The sequence below is a fragment of the Salvelinus namaycush genome, chromosome 6, assembly GCF_016432855.1.
Source record: "Salvelinus namaycush isolate Seneca chromosome 6, SaNama_1.0, whole genome shotgun sequence".
Lineage (NCBI taxonomy): Eukaryota > Metazoa > Chordata > Actinopteri > Salmoniformes > Salmonidae > Salvelinus > Salvelinus namaycush.
This window is the reverse complement of record NC_052312.1, coordinates 23776441-23793831: the sequence shown is the minus strand read 5'-3', so window position 1 is coordinate 23793831 and position 17391 is coordinate 23776441. Positions and strand designations below refer to the sequence as shown.

General features: G+C 44.4%; 2 protein-coding genes across 2 annotated transcripts in view; both read left to right on the top strand.

Annotated features, from left to right (window-relative positions):
* col4a6 (collagen, type IV, alpha 6) overlaps window positions 1-5061 on the top strand; it is a 192651-nt gene extending 187590 nt beyond the window's left edge. The window contains exons 39-43 of the mRNA XM_038995304.1: window positions 34-180; window positions 427-543; window positions 835-1026; window positions 1241-1527; window positions 1864-5061. Coding sequence (XP_038851232.1) covers window positions 34-180; window positions 427-543; window positions 835-1026; window positions 1241-1527; window positions 1864-2121 — 1001 coding nt within the window. The 3' untranslated portion in view covers window positions 2122-5061. The remainder of the gene's footprint in view (window positions 1-33; window positions 181-426; window positions 544-834; window positions 1027-1240; window positions 1528-1863) is intronic.
* A 1039-nt stretch (window positions 5062-6100) lies between these two features.
* Window positions 6101-16993, top strand: LOC120049807 (ankyrin repeat domain-containing protein 46). The gene is made up of 6 exons (XM_038996250.1): window positions 6101-6228; window positions 7089-7174; window positions 12434-12690; window positions 13072-13230; window positions 15795-15906; window positions 16182-16993. The coding sequence occupies exons 2-6, from the start codon at window positions 7121-7123 to the stop codon at window positions 16284-16286; spliced, it is 687 nt and encodes a 228-aa protein (XP_038852178.1). The 5' UTR covers window positions 6101-6228; window positions 7089-7120; the 3' UTR covers window positions 16287-16993.
* Window positions 16994-17391: the final 398 nt, after the last annotated feature.

Here is a 17391-nt window from a genome sequence, read left to right as displayed (position 1 = left end):
CCCCTCCTCACACTTCTCCCCCTCCCCCTCTAGGTAATACTGGTCGTAAGGGACCCCAAGGTATAACTTTCCCCTGGCAGGACAACCGGACAACCTATGGAGACATGGGAGACCCCGGGGCCAACGGAGCTCCAGGGCCCGTGGGAGAAGCAGGCAATCCCGGCATGCCAGGCAGGGGGGGTGAGTAGCCTACTTAGAACAGCCAGAGGCCAGGCAGGGGGGTAAGTAACCTACTGGGACTATATTCACAAAGCATCTCAGAGAAGGAATATTGATCTAGGATCAGTTTTGCCTTGTGTGGATTCAGACGAACCACAGTCACCTCCTAATTCCATTTCTAGGATCAGTTTACACTACCTTGATCCAAACCTGACACATTAGGTATTAAAACATGAAGTGACATCAGATCCTCCTCCTCTGTTCCAGGTCCTAAAGGCAGGCCCGGCGCGGTAGGGAAGCTGGGGAGGAACGGAGGGTCAGGCCTGGACGGACCTCTGGGAGACTCTGGTCCTCCTGGTTTCCCTGGACCTACCGGGTCACAAGGTGTGTGTGTGTGTGTGTGTGTGTATAGTGTCTACAGTATATTTGCCAACTGTGAGTATGAGTGTGTATCTAGAATGTCTGTATGTGAATCCGTCTGAACACACATCGACCTCTATACAACATGACAAGTCTTACATTGCTTTATAACTGCATCATAATGCATTATAGCCGGAGGTTTTAAGTAAAGTGATACCCGACATTTGAACCTGTGCTACTTACATACTCCCTCCCCACTTCTCCCCTCCCATCTCTTTTCACCTCCCCTCTCTCTTCCTCTCCTCTCTCACCCAGGTCTGCCCGGTAAGCCTGGCCTACAGGGTCCCCCAGGTAGTGTGGCGCGCAGCAGGAGTATTGGCTACACTCTGGTGAAGCACAGTCAGAACAACCAGGTGCCCATGTGTCCTCAGGGCATGGCTCAGCTCTGGGAAGGATACAGTCTGCTGTATGTTGAGGGGCAGGAGAAGGCCCATAACCAGGACCTTGGTGCGTCACACACACGCTTGCACACGCACACACACACACACACACACACACACACACACACACACACACACACACACACAAGGGCAACATGAGCGATTATACAATTCGGGCAGGCAGAGCGACCTACAAAACCTGTGGAAAGCTCAACTTTATATCTCTCCTCTCCTTCTCCCCCTTCTCTCCACCTCTCTCCCTCCTCTCCCCTCTCTCGCAGGTATGGCAGGCTCCTGCCTTCCCCGTTTCAGCACTGTCCCCTTCCTGTACTGCACGCCCAACGAGATCTGCTACTACGCCAGCCGCAACGACAAGTCCTATTGGCTGTCCACCACGGCACCCATCCCCATGATGCCGGTGGGAGAGGAGGCTATCAGCCAGTACATCAGCAGGTGCTCCGTGTGCGAGGCCTACTCCCAGCCTGTAGCTGTCCACTCACAGGACCTCACCATCCCTACCTGCCCTCCCGGCTGGAGATCCCTCTGGATCGGGTACTCCTTTCTCATGGTGAGTTGGGGGGGGGGGGGGGGGGGGGGGGGGATTAAGGCCAGATTTAATCCACTGTGCATTATAGAGCGTTGTCGCCCAGAGTGCCTTCTTAAGCCAATATTCCTGCGTTTGCGATCACATTCATGGCAACCGCTGAAGATGTCGGCTCAATCGTAAAATGACCTTTAAATGTCAATCACTCTTTGAATCCTGGCCTATATTTTATTCTCTAATGAAAGCTAGTTCACTGCCCAATAACTCCATAGTCTAAACCACCATCTAGAAACTAACACCTAGGTATTGTCTGGTCCCCTCCTCTCCTCTCTCTCTCTCCTTTCCCCCCCCCCCATACAGCACACTGCTGCCGGGGCTGAGGGCGGCGGCCAGTCCCTGAGCTCTCCAGGGTCCTGTCTGGAAGACTTCCGCGCCACGCCCTTCATTGAGTGTAATGGGGCCAAGGGCACCTGCCACTACTTTGCCAACAAGTACAGCTTCTGGCTGACCACGGTGGAGCCTAACCGGGAGTTCGACCCCCCTCCGATGGACACACTGAAGGGAGGCAACCAACGCAGCCGAGTCAGTCGCTGTCAAGTCTGCAGCAAGATCTTGTAGCTGGGATAAGAGTCGAAGATGGAGAGATGGATAGAAGATATGGGAAATGAAAAAGAGAGAGACTGAAACAACAAAGGAGAGGGTGATGATTACTTATCAGAAAGGAAAAAGAGAGATGGAGATGGAGTAATTGAAATGATAAAAAATACAAAATAAACTTTGACTGACTGAATTTGAGCACCTCTCCTGCTTCATCTAGGGGTCTCACTAGGAGGGTGAGGGGCTCCTGAAGGAGCCGACGAGGGCCCTTTTGTGGGTTTAGGATGCCCTTCTATCGATGTAAGACAGAAAGGGATGGAGAGATGAGCGGTCTTGTTCGAAACTAGATTATTACTGACAGTGGTGCTATACTGTATGTTTCATGTGTCTTTATTTTGTTCTTTTCACGTTGCTATGATTATGTGTCTGAAAACATTCACGGCTACCTCGGAGAGTGCAACCTCAAACCACCCCTTTGGCCTGCACTGAACCGGTTTCACTTCCTGGGCTACATCCCAAATGGCCTATATAGTGCACTACCCATAGGACTCTGGTCCAAAGTGGTGCATTACATAGGGAATATGATGCTATTTGGGATGAATACGTTATCTGCCGTTACAACTACATGCAGTCATGAACCTAAGAGACCTGCTACGCATACCTGTTGTATGCTATAGCTAGCCAACCGCTTTTTATACTCAAACACACACACACACCTATGATATCTATTATGTCTGCTTCAGTTAAGAGAAACAGTAAGTGTGTTATGATATGTGCTTGTGATTCTATTAGAAGCCAATATGTTCTTTTTTTTTGGTGCTACCCTACCCTGGGACTCAACTTGACAACAGTTTTGAAAAAGACAAATCCATCACTTTTTAAATATTAGAATGAGTGGCATAGACAGATCGGGTGAGGTAACGTCATCCCATGCCGAATCACTTGAAAGAAATGGTGATACTTCTATTTATGTAAGATCCCATTTATGCGTGTGTTTAATGTAGTGCGGTAATGTGAGTGCCTATAATTGGTATAAATCACAGGAGGCTGCTGAGGGGAGAACGGCTCACAACAATGGCATGAACGGAGCGAATGGAATGGCATCAAACACATGGAAACCATGCGTTGCATGCATTTGATACCATTCCACTTATTCAGCTCCAGCCATTATTATGAGCCAGTCCTCCCCAATGAAGGTGCCACCAACCTCCTGTGGTATGAATGGAGTCAGTCTGTGCAGGTAAAGATCTGTAACTTGTGCATTTCTTTTCAGTTTAGCTACAGCGATGGAGGTTGAAGGTTCTAACCACCAACATCAGCCCCCCCCCCCCAATTCACTGCTGGAACACACACCATCTACACTGAACACACATTATTGTGACCATCTCCTTTTAAGGAGCACTCCATCATTTGAGTTTCCACCTACAGTGAGACCCTAATAGTGGAGTGTGTAATGTCACTGTCACTGTGTTAGACAGCTAACATAGAGTTAAAGTAACTCAATGGTAGTTCCATGTTCCCAAGACCCACCCCTTTGTTTACAAATGCAGTTGTTAGGGGGGTTTCACACTTTGGGTGGAAACAGATATTGAATAGTGCTACTTTAAACTCACCTCCTTCACTGACTGGAATGGGTGACCAAGCCTATAGTACATTGCACCAAATCATGTTGGCTTTGTAATTATTTAGAACCATCATTTTCTCCATGGTTCCACTCAGGTTATCGAGGTGAGGAGAGTAACTATCTTCGCTCCATTTTGTTTTGTGACCAAATTTGGGTTTTTATAAACCCTCCACCACCCATACTTGAGCCAAAACATACAAGTACGCAGTAACTGCTTGGAAGGAATCACAAACTAACAACAAACACACCACACACACATTTTCTGTTACAATATTTGTTGTTGGACAGAAGCTTACTATCAATTTTATCAGAGCAAACGATAAGGCCTACTGTGTTGCTGTAGTCCCTATCTGCTCTCCTCAGTTCCTGTCATGTCGATGGATGTGTTCCAGTGCGACTACATTGCAGACGCCTGCCAGATCTCAAAACACCTGGATAGGTGATTAATATATCAGCTAGCCACATCATATGATCTAGCAATCTGATGCTAATGCAACGCTTGCAATGTAGGTGGCCTGGAACGCAGCCACTGATGTTAAAAGTGCTGGGTGCCTTAAGTTGTAACCACTATGACCACTATGTCTAACACACAGGCCCATCTCTCATTGGTAGCCCTGAGTACATCTTTTTCAATTACATTTTTTCTCATTTGTTGTTCTTTTGTCTGTAATCTAGATTGTAATTCTTATACTTCACTGTAATTATTCCCTGGTTCAAAGGTTATTTACAAATATATTTTGGGGGAGATGATCTGTACATTCGATGATAGGAACGAAACAAAAAAATGTTTAGGATATGTTTTATATGGAAATATATAATTCTATGAGTATATTTGAATGACACAAAAAGATAAAAACACATTTTTTTATTGTCACTGTTTTGACACTGACCTCTGTTGAATATATTCCACTGTCTTAAAAGGAATTTTGAGAACCTGAAAAATAAATATTTTTCATACAAATCCACATTTTACATGTATAACAGAGATGTATAACTGCAATGATTATGCAGACGTGCTACATTTTCCTCAGAGGACACAACAGATTTGGTCAAAAGGTGCAGTTTTGTGTTCACAATGAAATAAAAGCATTACAACTAACACAGATTCAGATTGAATGAAGAACGATGATTAGGATTGTTTGAGAGAAATTAAACACAATGATATACCACCTATACAGATCTAGACTACAGTATGTGTAAAAGGGTCCAAATTAAATATGTTGTTTGATGTAGTGGATTTACCACATTTGAAGAGTGCAACATACCTAACCTAGTAGGTACTTAACACATAAAGTGCTGTGTGCTTAACAAGACAACATTAAAGTTTAACACTTAGGTGATAACACTTTTATTTTGTCTTCATCTTTTCCGTGGAAAGCCACAGCAGTCATATTTGATTGTGAACCACTGACTAACACAACATCATCAATAGTTTTAAACCACTCTTGGATTGGGGAACATTTTGCTGCATTTACACAGGCAGACCAATTCAACTCTTTTCTCCGGTTATTGTCAAAATACCAATTTGCGGGAAAATAACATAATTGGGCTGCCTGTGGAAATGCAGCCTTTTAAGACTGCCACTGGATGGGGTCGTTGCATCAGGTAAGACAGTTTTCTTGTTGTATTTTGGAAAAAAATGTACGTAGTGTGTTGAGACCTTAAATACACTTTGTATCGACGGTTTTTGAATTTGATTTGACATATTAGGCTACGTTTTTTTAATGTTTGTCAAAACCTCTCATTCTTGAAAAAAATATATATTAATCATACAGCCTTCAGGGCTACCTTGAAAAAAAATATATATAACATAAATTCCACAGTGAAACATAAGATCCCCTGTGGCTCAGTTGATAGAGCAACACCAGAGTTTGTGGGTTCGATTCCCACGGTGGACCAGTACAGGGGGGGGGGGGAGTATTAAAATGTATTGCAGTATGCACTCACTACTCTAGGTCACTCTGGATAAGAGTATCTGGTAAATGACAACAACAAAATGGCAAAGTTTTTATGTTGAATTCCATAATGCTTTATATGGTGGGACATTTCTGGCTAGGTCAACTGATTTGTATATTAATGTATCTTTCCACAGTAATAATATGTGTATATTTAAGCCTACTATAAATGCAGATCGACTGATATATCAGATTCTGAGAGAGAGAGCCTTCTTCCTCTGCCGCAAAAAGCAGGGGTGTATTAATTACGGGAACCATTTACTGTTTAGCAACCAAACGGAAGCAAATGGAGCAACGGAACGAAACGGGGAGGGACCGACCTGAATTTGTCCAATAGAAACTGTCGTTTGCGTTTTGCCATCGGAGTAAACGAGTTATATTGCAAAACGTTTTGCAACAGAATCGACGTAATGATTACACCCAGAGAGTAACCCAGTTTCCGCTGAGCTGTTGTAAAATCACAGCTGGTTCAGCATCCACCACAACAACACACTGCTTAGCAGAAAAGCGAATTTAGGTTTTCTCCTCTGATTTGGAACACCTAAACAGGTAACTAGCTAACATTACTAACAACTGAATAAGCTCGACAAATGCTTGTTGTCACGTTATTACGAGTCTGTTAGCTATATATCTAGTAAATACGGTAGCTAGCTAACGTTATTGACATCGAATCGTTTCATGATCCAACATACCCAGCCAGCTAGCTAGCTAGTACCAAACGAATGCTAGCTAGCTGGCTGGGTATGTTGGATCATGAAACGATTCGATGTCAATAACGTTAGCTAGCTACCGTATTTACTAGATATTTCTGTGTTTTTATAATAACAATGTGCCTACTAGCTAGTAAGCTAACTAACGTTAGCTACGTTACATACACATGAATATCAGCCAGCTAACGTTAGCTAGCTAACGTCAAGGCAAGTTAACATAACGTTAGCTTTTGATTTTATCTTGCCAAGACAGCAAGCTAGGGAAAGAGGATACCTAGTCAGTTGCACAACTGAATGCATTCGTCTGAAATGTGTTTTCCGCATTTAACCCAACCGATCTGAATCAGAGGTGCGGGGTGCTGCCTTAATCGACACCAGTGCGTCATCGGCGCCCGGAAGCAGTTGTTTTTGTGGATTTAACTGCCTTGCTCAAAGGCAGATTTTTCCACATTGCTGGCTTGGGGATTTGAACCAGCTACCTTTTGGTTACTGCCTCAACACTCTACAGAGGCCTAAAAAATAAAACATTCCTGTCTCAATTTCTCATTCCCTCCGTCCATCCCTTTCTTCTCTCTTCTTTCTTTCCCTCCCTCCCTCCTTCTTGCTCTTTCCTACCCTCCTCCCCCTCTTCCCTCCCCATTCCTTCCTACCTCCCTCTCACCCTTCTCCCCGCTACCGTCCCTCCCTCCCCCTCTTCAGGTACGCTGGAATTTTCTGACACCCACTCGGACATGTCCTATGTCTTCATTAACGACTCGTCGCAGACCTCCGTTCCCCTGCTGCAGGTAGAGTCCAACACAAGGGGGCCAATCCCAAATCGACCCCTAGACCCGACGCCTTATGCACTTGTGGAGATCTGAGAGGATTTGACAGGCGTAAACAATATGGTAATAGAACCACTTGCTCACTGCAAAAGTGGAAGTTTCACCATGTTGCTTACAACTGTCAAATCCTCTCAGATCTTCGCACATGCATAGGATGTAGGGTCTCGGGGTCAATTTGGGATTGGGCAATAGTGTATTCACTTGGAAGCAAATGGGACAAAACGTGGAGGGACCTAGCTACCTGAATTTGTCCAATAAGAAACTCTCGCTTCTGTTGAAAAACCTTTTTGGTGGCAAAACATTTAGCTACGGTGTGCACGAATGAATACACCCCCAGTCTTTAAAGTTGATGGTTGCTAGGGTTGATAAAACGATTAGCCTAATCAAAGTTGTTTTATAAACTGAAAAAAATAAAAATTACCAGCAAAATTCAATAAAATGTGTGCGTGCAAAATAAACACATGGTTATTTATCTATTGTGGGGTGGAAAAGCTGTACATACTTTGAATCAAAATAAATAATTTAAACTTAGATCTCTGTCCAGCAGTAGAAAATATCTCTTAAATTGGGATGAAAAATATCACTAAATTGGGGGTTTTAAATGTTCAATTCAAAAAAGTTCTTAGTCATACAGCCACCATCAATGACACCATCAATTGACTATTATTGATCTAACTCATCCCGGGTTGTTATTGTAGTAGGGCGATTCCAGAGTTATGGACATTACATTTGCACGCAAAATCACAACTTTAATGTCTCACAGAATGGACAAACAAAATGTAAATTAAACTTTTCATGTGTGTGGCTATAGTACCCCTTGGGGGGAGTGTACCCCCCAAAAAGCAGACTTCTAAATATTGGCATGTTGGTGAAATAAAGAAAATAAGCATTATGGATGTTACATGAAATGGACAAGCTTTTTGGGGAGACTAAACATAATAGTAAAAGTAGTGAGTTTGTAAGTCTTTGCTTCTGGCCATGGATAGCCTTTTCGAAGGAAATTGGGAGTCCCATAGGGCGGCGCACAATTGGCCCAACGTCGTCTGGGTTTGGCCGGTGTAGGCCATCATTGTAAATAAGAATTTGTTCTTAACTGACTTGCCTAGTTAAATAAAATAAAAATTGGGGGTAAATATACGATTTTTTTGTATTACAATTCTTCCGAAATATTGTGCAAAATATGTAAATGAGACAATCTACATGTGCCTGTATTATTTTCAATACCATTGAAATAATAACTTATTATAAGTTAAGTATAACTATAAGAAACCTAAGATTTGTCAAATAAATTATATCCAGCTCAGGGCTCCAGCTATGCATTTGGTTTGCTAACTTGCTAAGTGGCTAGATGTCAAGATCAAGCTTCTTGGTTACAGCAGAGACATTCAATCCCCTCCTGGATCAAGATCCCTGTTATCTTAATTGTTTTGTGCGTCCCCCCTCCAATTTTTTTTTACTTTGAACAAAAATATAAACACAACATGCAACAATTAAAAATATTTTACAGAGTTACAGTTCATATAAGGAAATCAGTCAATTTAAATAAATTCATTAGGCCCTAATCTATGGATTTAACATGACTGGGAATACAGATATGCATCTGTTGATCACAGATACCTTTAAAAAAAAGTAGGGGCGTGGATCAGAAAACCAGTCAGTATCTGGTGTGAAAACCATTTGCCTCATGCAGCACAACACATCTCCTTTGCATAGAGTTGAACAGGCTGTTGAATGTTGTCCCACTCCTTTTCAATGGCTGTGTGAAGTTGCTGGATATTGGCGGGAACTGGAATACGCTGTCGATCCAGAGCATCCCAAACATGCTCAATGGGTGACATGTCTGGAGTATGCAGGCCATGGAAGAACTGGGACATTTTCAGCTTCCTGGAATTGTGGGCAGATCCTTGCGACATGGGGCCGTGCATAATCATGCTGAAACATGAGGTGATTGTGGAGGATGAATGGCACAACAATGATCTCATCACGGTATATCTGTGCATTCAAATTGCCATCCATAAAATGCAATTGTGGTCGTTGTCCATAGCTTATGCCTGCCCGTACCATAACCCCCCCGCCACCATGGGGCACTCTGTTCACAATGTTGACATCAGAAAACCGCTCGCCCACACGACGCCATACATCTGCCCGGTACAGCTGAAACCGGGAGTCATCCGTGAAGACAACACTTCTCCAGCGTTCCAGTTGCCATCGAAGGTGAGCATTTGGCCACTGAAGTCAATTACGAAGCCGAACTGCAGTCAGATCCTGGTGAGGACGACGAACACGCAGATGAGCTTCCGTGAGACGGTTTCTGACAGTTTGTGCAGAAATTCTTTGGTTGTTCAAACCCACAGTTTCATCAGCTGTCTGGGTGGCTGATCTTTGACAATCCCGCAGGTGAAGCCGCCGGATGTGTGTGGAGCTCCTGATCTGGCATGGTTACACATGGTCTCTGGTTGTGAGGCCGGTTGGACGTACTGCCAAATTCTCTAAAACGAAGTTGGAGGCAGCTTATGGTAGAAAAATGAACGTTGAATTCTCTGGAAACCGCTCTGGTGGACATTCCTGCAGTCAGCATGCCAATTGCATGCTCCCTCAACTTGAGACATCTGTGGCATTGTGTTGTGTGACAAAACCGCACATTTTAGAGTGGCCTTTTATTGTCCCCAGCACAAGGTGCACCTGTGTAATGATCATGTTGTTTAATCAGCTTCTTGATATGCCACACCTGTCAGGTGGATGGATTATCTTAGCAATGGAGAAATGCTCACTAACAGGGATGTAAACACATTTTGTGCACAAAACCAGAGAAATAAGCTTTTTGTGCGTATGTAAAATTTCTGGGAACTTTTATTTCAGCTCATAAAACATGGCACCAACACTTCACATGTTGTGTTTTATATTTTTACACTATATAACTTGTGGGAGGTGCTTCAGGAAGCATGGGGTGAAATCTCTTCAGATTACCTCAACAAATTGACAACTACCCTGCTCAAAAAAATAAAGGGAACACTTAAACATCACAATGTAACTCCAAGTCAATCACACTTCTGTGAAATCAAACTGTCCACTTAGGAAGCAACACTGATTGACAATAAATTTCACATGCTGTTGTGCAAATGGAATAGACAACAGGTGGAAATTATAGGCAATTAGCAAGACACCCCCAATAAAGGAGTGGTTCTGCAGGTGGTGACCACAGACCACTTCTCAGTTCCTATGCTTCCTGGCTGATGTTTTGGTCACTTTTGAATGCTGGCGGTGCTTTCACTCTAGTGGTAGCAGGAGACAGAGTCTACAACCCACACAAGTGGCTCAGGTAGTGCAGCTCATCCAGGATGGCACATCAATGCGAGCTGTGGCAAGAAGGTTTGCTGTGTCTGTCAGCGTAGTATCCAGAGCATGGAGGCGCTACCAGGAGACAGGCCAGTACATCAGGAGACGTGGAGGAGGCCGTAGGAGGGCAACAACCCAGCAGCAGGACCGCTACTTCCGCCTTTGAGCAGGAGGAGCACTGCCAGAGCCCTGCAAAATGACCTCCAGCAGGCCACAAATGTGCATGTGTCTGCTCAAACGGTCAGAAACAGACTCCATGAGGGTGGTATGAGGGCCCGACGTCCACAGGTGGGGCTTGTGCTTACAGCCCAACACCGTGCAGGACGTTTGCATTTGCCAGAGAACACCAAGATTGGCAAATTCGCCACTGGCGCCCTGTGCTTTTCACAGATGAAAGCAGGTTCACACTGAGCACGTGACAGAGTCTGGAGACGCCGTGGAGAACGTTCTGCTGCCTGCAACATCCTCCAGCATGACCGGTTTGGCGGTGGGTCAGTCATGGTGTGGGGTGGCATTTCTTTGGGGGGCCGCACAGCCCTCCATGTGCTCGCCAGAGGTAGCCTGACTGCCATTAGGTACCGAGATGAGATCCCCAGACCCCTTGTGAGACCATATGCTGGTGCGGTTGGCCCTGGGTTCCTCCTAATGCAAGACAATGCTAGACCTCATGTGGCTGGAGTGTGTCAGCAGTTCCTGCAAGAGGAAGGCATTGATGCTATGGACTGGCCCGCCCGTTCCCCAGACCTGAATCCAATTGAGCACATCTGGGACATCATGTCTCGCTCCATCCACCAACGCCACGTTGCACCACAGACTGTCCAGGAGTTGGCGGATGCTTTAGTCCAGGTCTGGGAGGAGATGCCTCAGGAGACCATCCGCCACCTCATCAGGAGCATGCCCAGGCGTTGTAGGGAGGTCATACAGGCACGTGGCGGCCACACACACTACTGAGCCTCATTTTGACTTGTTTTAAGGACATTACATCAAAGTTGGATCAGCCTGTAGTGTGGTTTTCCACTTTAATTTTGAGTGTGACTCCAAATCCAGACCTCCATGGGTTGATAAATTTGATTTCCATTGATAATTTTTGTTTGATTTTGTTGTCAGCACATTCAACTATGTAAAGAAAAAAGTATTTAATAAGAATATTTCATTCATTCAGATCTAGGATGTGTTATTTTAGTGTTCCCTTTATTTTTTTGAGCAGTGTACAATGCCAAAGGTCTGCAAGGGTGTAGTTGCTGCAAATTGAGGATTCTTTGACGGAAGCAAAATGTATTATTTCAATAAAAAAAACGTTATTTATAACCTTGTCAACGTCTTGACTATATTCCTTTTCATTTTGCAACTCGCTTCATGTATGTTTTCATGGAAAACAAAGACATTTCTAAGTTACCCCGAACTTTTGAACGGTAGTTTATTATTATTATTATAATAAAACAAATTTGAAATAGCGCCTGTTGTGTGCACATTCGGTAATACCACATACCCTGATATGCTACAGAACTGGTATGACGGTATGAAAATCTGGATACCGCCCAAACCTAGCCTATACTGCCAATCCACTTTTCTGGACACTGGATGAAGTCAATATATTTTGGGGGGCTTTCATTTGGAGAAAAAAAATACTCCAGGACTATTCACAGATTGTTGATAAACACTCTTATCTTTCTTTCTAACATAGTACTGCGATGTAGATAAATGCATTTCAGCATATTTTGTACAAGAGAATCTTAGCAAGAACACATGTCGTTAGTTAGATGGCCAATGAAATGACAACTTTCTTTTGCGGATGCTCAAGTTGACTTTCCCACGGAATTGCCCAGTAGAGAATGTGTTCTCAATAACTTACCTGGTTAAATAAAGGCAAATCCCTAACTGCAGGCCTGCATTGACGGGGACCTGCCTTTCGCCAAGCGGCTACTGGAGACGGGCTGTGACCCAAACATACGGGACAACCGGGGTCGTACGGGCCTGCACCTAGCGGCCGCCAGGGGGAACGTGGACATCTGTTGGTTCCTCCATAAGTTTGGGGCGGACCTCCTGGCGACAGACTACCAGGGTAACACGGCCCTGCACCTCTGTGGACACGTGGATACCATCCAGTTCCTGGTGTCCAACGGCCTCAAGATAGACATCTGGTAAGAGAGGGGCTGGGGGTTGGACTGAGGGGTAGTGGCATTAAAACATTTTTAGAGAGCTTGAATGCTGAGAGTGGCTCAAGTCTAGATATATCTGGTGAGAAAGGGAAGGAGAGAGGAGTAACGCTAGTGTTGGAATGGTTCAGAGCCTTAGTGACAGCCTACCCTCTGACAAAAATGTGCATTGTCATGGACCATCCAAGACACATTAAACTAGCAAACGTAACAACCCTGGTTTTGCCATCCTGAATAATATTGTCCTTTATCCCGTTTCTACTCCATGGACTGATGCAGGACAGTAAATGTGGGCGCAACATCTGAAAGGAGCACCAGCGCCTCTTCACAATCTTAACATCCAAGCGTTCCCTTTCACTTTCTCAGTAACCACAACGGGTCGACTCCCCTAGTACTGGCCAAGAGGCGCGGGGTGAACAGGGACGCTATCCGTCTGCTGGAGGGCCTGGAGGAGCAGGAAGTGAAAGGATTCAACAGAGGAGCCCACTCCAAACTGGAGACCATGCAGATGGCTGAGAGCGAGAGGTGAGGGAGGAGGAGGTCGGGGGGGGGGGGGGGGGGGGCATGCAAGCTAGCAATTAGGCGACGCGAGTGTTCTTAACTCTGTTACACCCATTCTAAGCTGGAGACCATGCTGATGGCAGCGAGCAGAAGGTGAGGCGGGGAGAGGCGGGGACAGGGTAGCACGAGGTGAAAGGGTTCCACGGGGGGGTGACTATTGTAGTATGTGTGTTGTAGTTCCGGATTCACACCCGCTCACAAGAGAGACTAGAACAGAAGTGCAGCATATAAAATGTGAATGAATTTGCATCACTGTGTACTGGTTTTCAAACCCACCTTCAATGTCTCTCCGCTCCTCCGATAATCTCAGTGTGTGTGTATATAAGTAATGTTGCAGTCTATCGCATTTACCACCATCTCCCCTCTCTCCCCCCTCAGTGTGGCGGAAAGCCACTCTTATCCACAGTACCAGTCGAAAGTTTGGACACACCTACTGATTCAAGGGTTTTTATTTATTTTTACGACTTTCTACGTTGTAGAATAATAGTGAAGACATCAAAACTATGAAATAACACATATGGAATCATGTTGTAACCAAAAAAGAAATTTTAGATTCTTCAAAGTAGCAACCCTTTGCCTTGATGACAGCTTTGCACACTTTTGGCATTCTCTCAATCAGCCTCATGAGAAATACTTTTCCAACAGTCTTGAAGGAGGTCCCACATATGCTGAGCACTTGTTGACTGCTTTTCCTTCACTCTGCGGTCCAACTCATCCCAAACCATCTCAGTTGGGTTGAGGTCGGGTGATTGTGGGTGATCCAGGCTGCATCACATCCGGCCGTGATTAGGGCGACACCCGGGTTTGGCCCGAGTAGGCCGTCATTTTAAAATAAGAATTTGTTCTTAACTGACTTGCCTAGTTAAAGACAAATCAATTCTGGAGGCCAGGTCAGTTACTCTCCCTGGTCAAATAGCTCTTACACAGAATTGAGTTGTGTTTTGGGTCATTGTCCTGTTGAAAAACAAATGATAGTCATACTAAGCACCAGATGGGATGGCTTATCGCTGCAGAATGCTGTGGTAGCCATGCTGGTTAAGTATGCCTTAAATTCTTAATAAATCACAGACAGTGTCACCAGCGAAGCACCATCACACCTCCTCCTCCATGCTTCACGGTGGGAACCAGACATGAGGAGATCATCCGTTCACCTACTCTGCGTCTCACAAAGACACAACAGATTTCCACCGGTCTAATGTCCATTGCTTGTGTTTCTTGGCTCAAGCAAGTCTCTTCTTATTATTGGTGTCCTTTAGTAGTGGTGTCTTTGCAGCAACTCGACCATGAAGGCCTGATTCACACAGTCTCCTCTGAACAGTTGATATTGCGATGTGGATGTTACTTGAACTCTGTGAAGCATTTATTTGGGCTGCAATTTCTGTTCCTGATAACTCTAATGAACTTATTCTCTGCAGCAGAGGTAACTCTGGGTCTTCCATTCCTGTGGCGGTCCTCATGAGAGCCAGTTTCATCATAGCGCTTGATGGTTTAAAAATTCTTGAAATTTTCTGGATTGATATCTTAAAGTAATGATGGGACTGTCGTTTCTCTTTGCTAATTTGAGCTGTTCTTGCCATAATATGGACTTGGTCTTTTACCAAATAGAGCTATCTTCTGTATACCACCCCTGCCTTGTCACAGCACAACTGATTGGCTCAAACGCATTAAGACATTCCACAAATTCACTTTGAACAAGGCACACCTGTTAATTGACTACCTCATGAAGCTGTATGAGAGAATGCCAAGAGTGTGCAAAGCTGTCATCAAGGCAAAGGGTGGCTACTTTGAAGGATCTCAAATATAAAATATATTTTGGTTTGTTTAACATTTTTTGGGTTACTACATGATTCCATATGTGTTATTTCATAGCTTTGATGTCTTCACTGTTATTCTACAATGTAGAAAAAAGGAAAAGTAAAGAAAAACCCTTGAATGAGTAGGTGTGTCCAAACTTTTGACTATACAAAACATTAAGAACAGCCACTCTTTCCATGACAGACTGACTAGGTTAAAGCTATGATCCCTGATTGGGGTCCCTTGTTAAATCCACTTCAATCAGTGTAGATGAAGGGGAGGAGACGGGTTAATGAAGGATTTCTAAGCCTTGAGACCATTGACACATGGATTGTGTATGTTTGCCATTCAGAGGGTGAATGGGCAAGACAAAAGATTGAAGTGCCTTTGAACGGGGTATGGTAGTAGATGCCAAGAACTGCCAAGAACTGCAACGCTGCTGGTTGTTTCTTGCTCAACAGTTTCCCGTGTGTGTCAAGAATGGTCCACCACCCAAAGGACATCCAGCCAGCTTGACACAACTGTAGGAAGCATTGGAGTCAACACGGGCCGGCATCCCTGTGGAACCTTGTAGAGTCCATGCACCGACGAATTGAGTCTGTTCTGAGGGCAAAGTGGGATGCAACTCAATGTAAAGAAGGATGTGCCTAATGTTTACAATACTCTGTGTGTATCAAGTCATGTCATGGTGGCATGTAAGCTAACCGTGGGCTACTTCTTTCTCTCCCTGTCAGTGCGATGGAGAGCCACTCCCTGCTCAACCCCAACCTCCAGAACAGTGAGGGGGTACTGTCCAGTTTCAGGACCACCTGGCAGGAGTTTGTAGAGGACCTGGGCTTCTGGAGGGTAAAGTAACATGTTGCAGCGTCACAGATGTTTAGTAGCGCAAGGAGATTGGACTTTTGTTCTGTGACATGACGTACAAACGTTTTTTTCCTGTCGGATTGATTAAGCTAGGCGTCTCCCGCGTTGCAACGGAATCTCTTTGCCAGCGACAGGAAGTTACACCGCAGACGTAGCCAATAGGGTTCTTCAAATGACCATACTGTGTGTATATATAACCTGGTGTCTCAATTTTGGAGAAATTCACAATGAAGGATGCTTTTCGAACTCTGTTACAGGTGCTGCTACTACTGGTGGTTATCGCCCTGCTCTCCCTGGGCATCGCTTACTACGTCAGCGGGGTGCTGCCCTTCTCCGCCAGCCAACTGGAGCTGGTACACTGAGGACGGAGAGAGGGATGGTCGGAACTGGGACACAGATGGAGGAAGGAGGGGAGTAAAAAAAAGAGGACAAGAATGGAAGGTTTGGGGCGACATGCAAGGAAGCACTGGGGTTTAGATTGGAAAGGGGTGGGTGGATGTTTTAGCTTTTAGATCCACTCGCACACACATACACACTCACACAATTCCAGCAAAACATTCCCTTTCCAACCTTAGAGACGACTCTTACCTTAACAATCCAGCCCATTCTAGCAGAGGGCAGAGTAATGCTTATTCTCGTGTGATGTCATTGTGATTGACATGACTAGCCAGGGCTTGTTGTCCATATGTGATGGTTAAGTGGCTTTTCCCCAGCTGGGCCACGTCCCAATTATCTCTAATTTCTCCTAACGTGTGCACTTGTTAACTTCCCTTAACTAATTTGAAAGGATATGGCTGGTATATGAAATATGGCTAAAACTCCCACCCATGCCTCCACCAATCCAATGCTTTTAGATTGGTGAGAAGGTGTGAACGAGTGTACACTTCAGGAGCAAGGAGATATTATTGGGCAGCACCCCGGAAGTCTGCATTTCCTGCATTTTGTACTGTATATGTGTTCTATAATATTTGCTTTTAACATTCTCAACATGGCCCGTTATGAATGAGAATCCACATAATTTCATGTGTTAGTAATCCCTATGACAAAATAAATTACTAAATCAACCAAATATCGTACAGTGGCGTGAATTTGTGACCGTTTTCTTTTTCTGGAATACTCACATGGCTTTTAAAGAATAACCCTCAAGAAGAGAAAATATACAATTCTGCAGTGCTGGAAAAAGTACCCAATTGTCATACTTGAATAAAAGTAAAGATACCTTAAAAGAAAATGACTCAAGTGAAAGTCACCCAGTAAAATACTACTTGAGTAAAAGTCTAAAAGTATTTGGTTTTAAATATACTTCAGTATCAAAAGTAAATGTAATTGCTAAAATGTACTTAAGTATCAAAAGTATATTAAGCAAATCAGATGGCACTTTTGTCTAGTATATTTTTATGTACTGATAGCCAGGGGCACACTCCAACACTCAGACATAATTTACAAACAAAGCAGGTGTGTTTAGTG

Coding starts and splice junctions, on each gene's coding strand:
- LOC120049807 (XM_038996250.1), top strand. CDS start 7,121: ATGTCCTATGTCTTCATTAACGACTCGTCGCAGACCTCCGTTCCCCTG. Junction 7,175..12,433: donor CCTCCGTTCCCCTGCTGCAG/GTAGAGTCCAAC, acceptor CCCTAACTGCAG/GCCTGCATTGACGGGGACCT. Junction 12,691..13,071: donor GGCCTCAAGATAGACATCTG/GTAAGAGAGGGG, acceptor TCACTTTCTCAG/TAACCACAACGGGTCGACTC.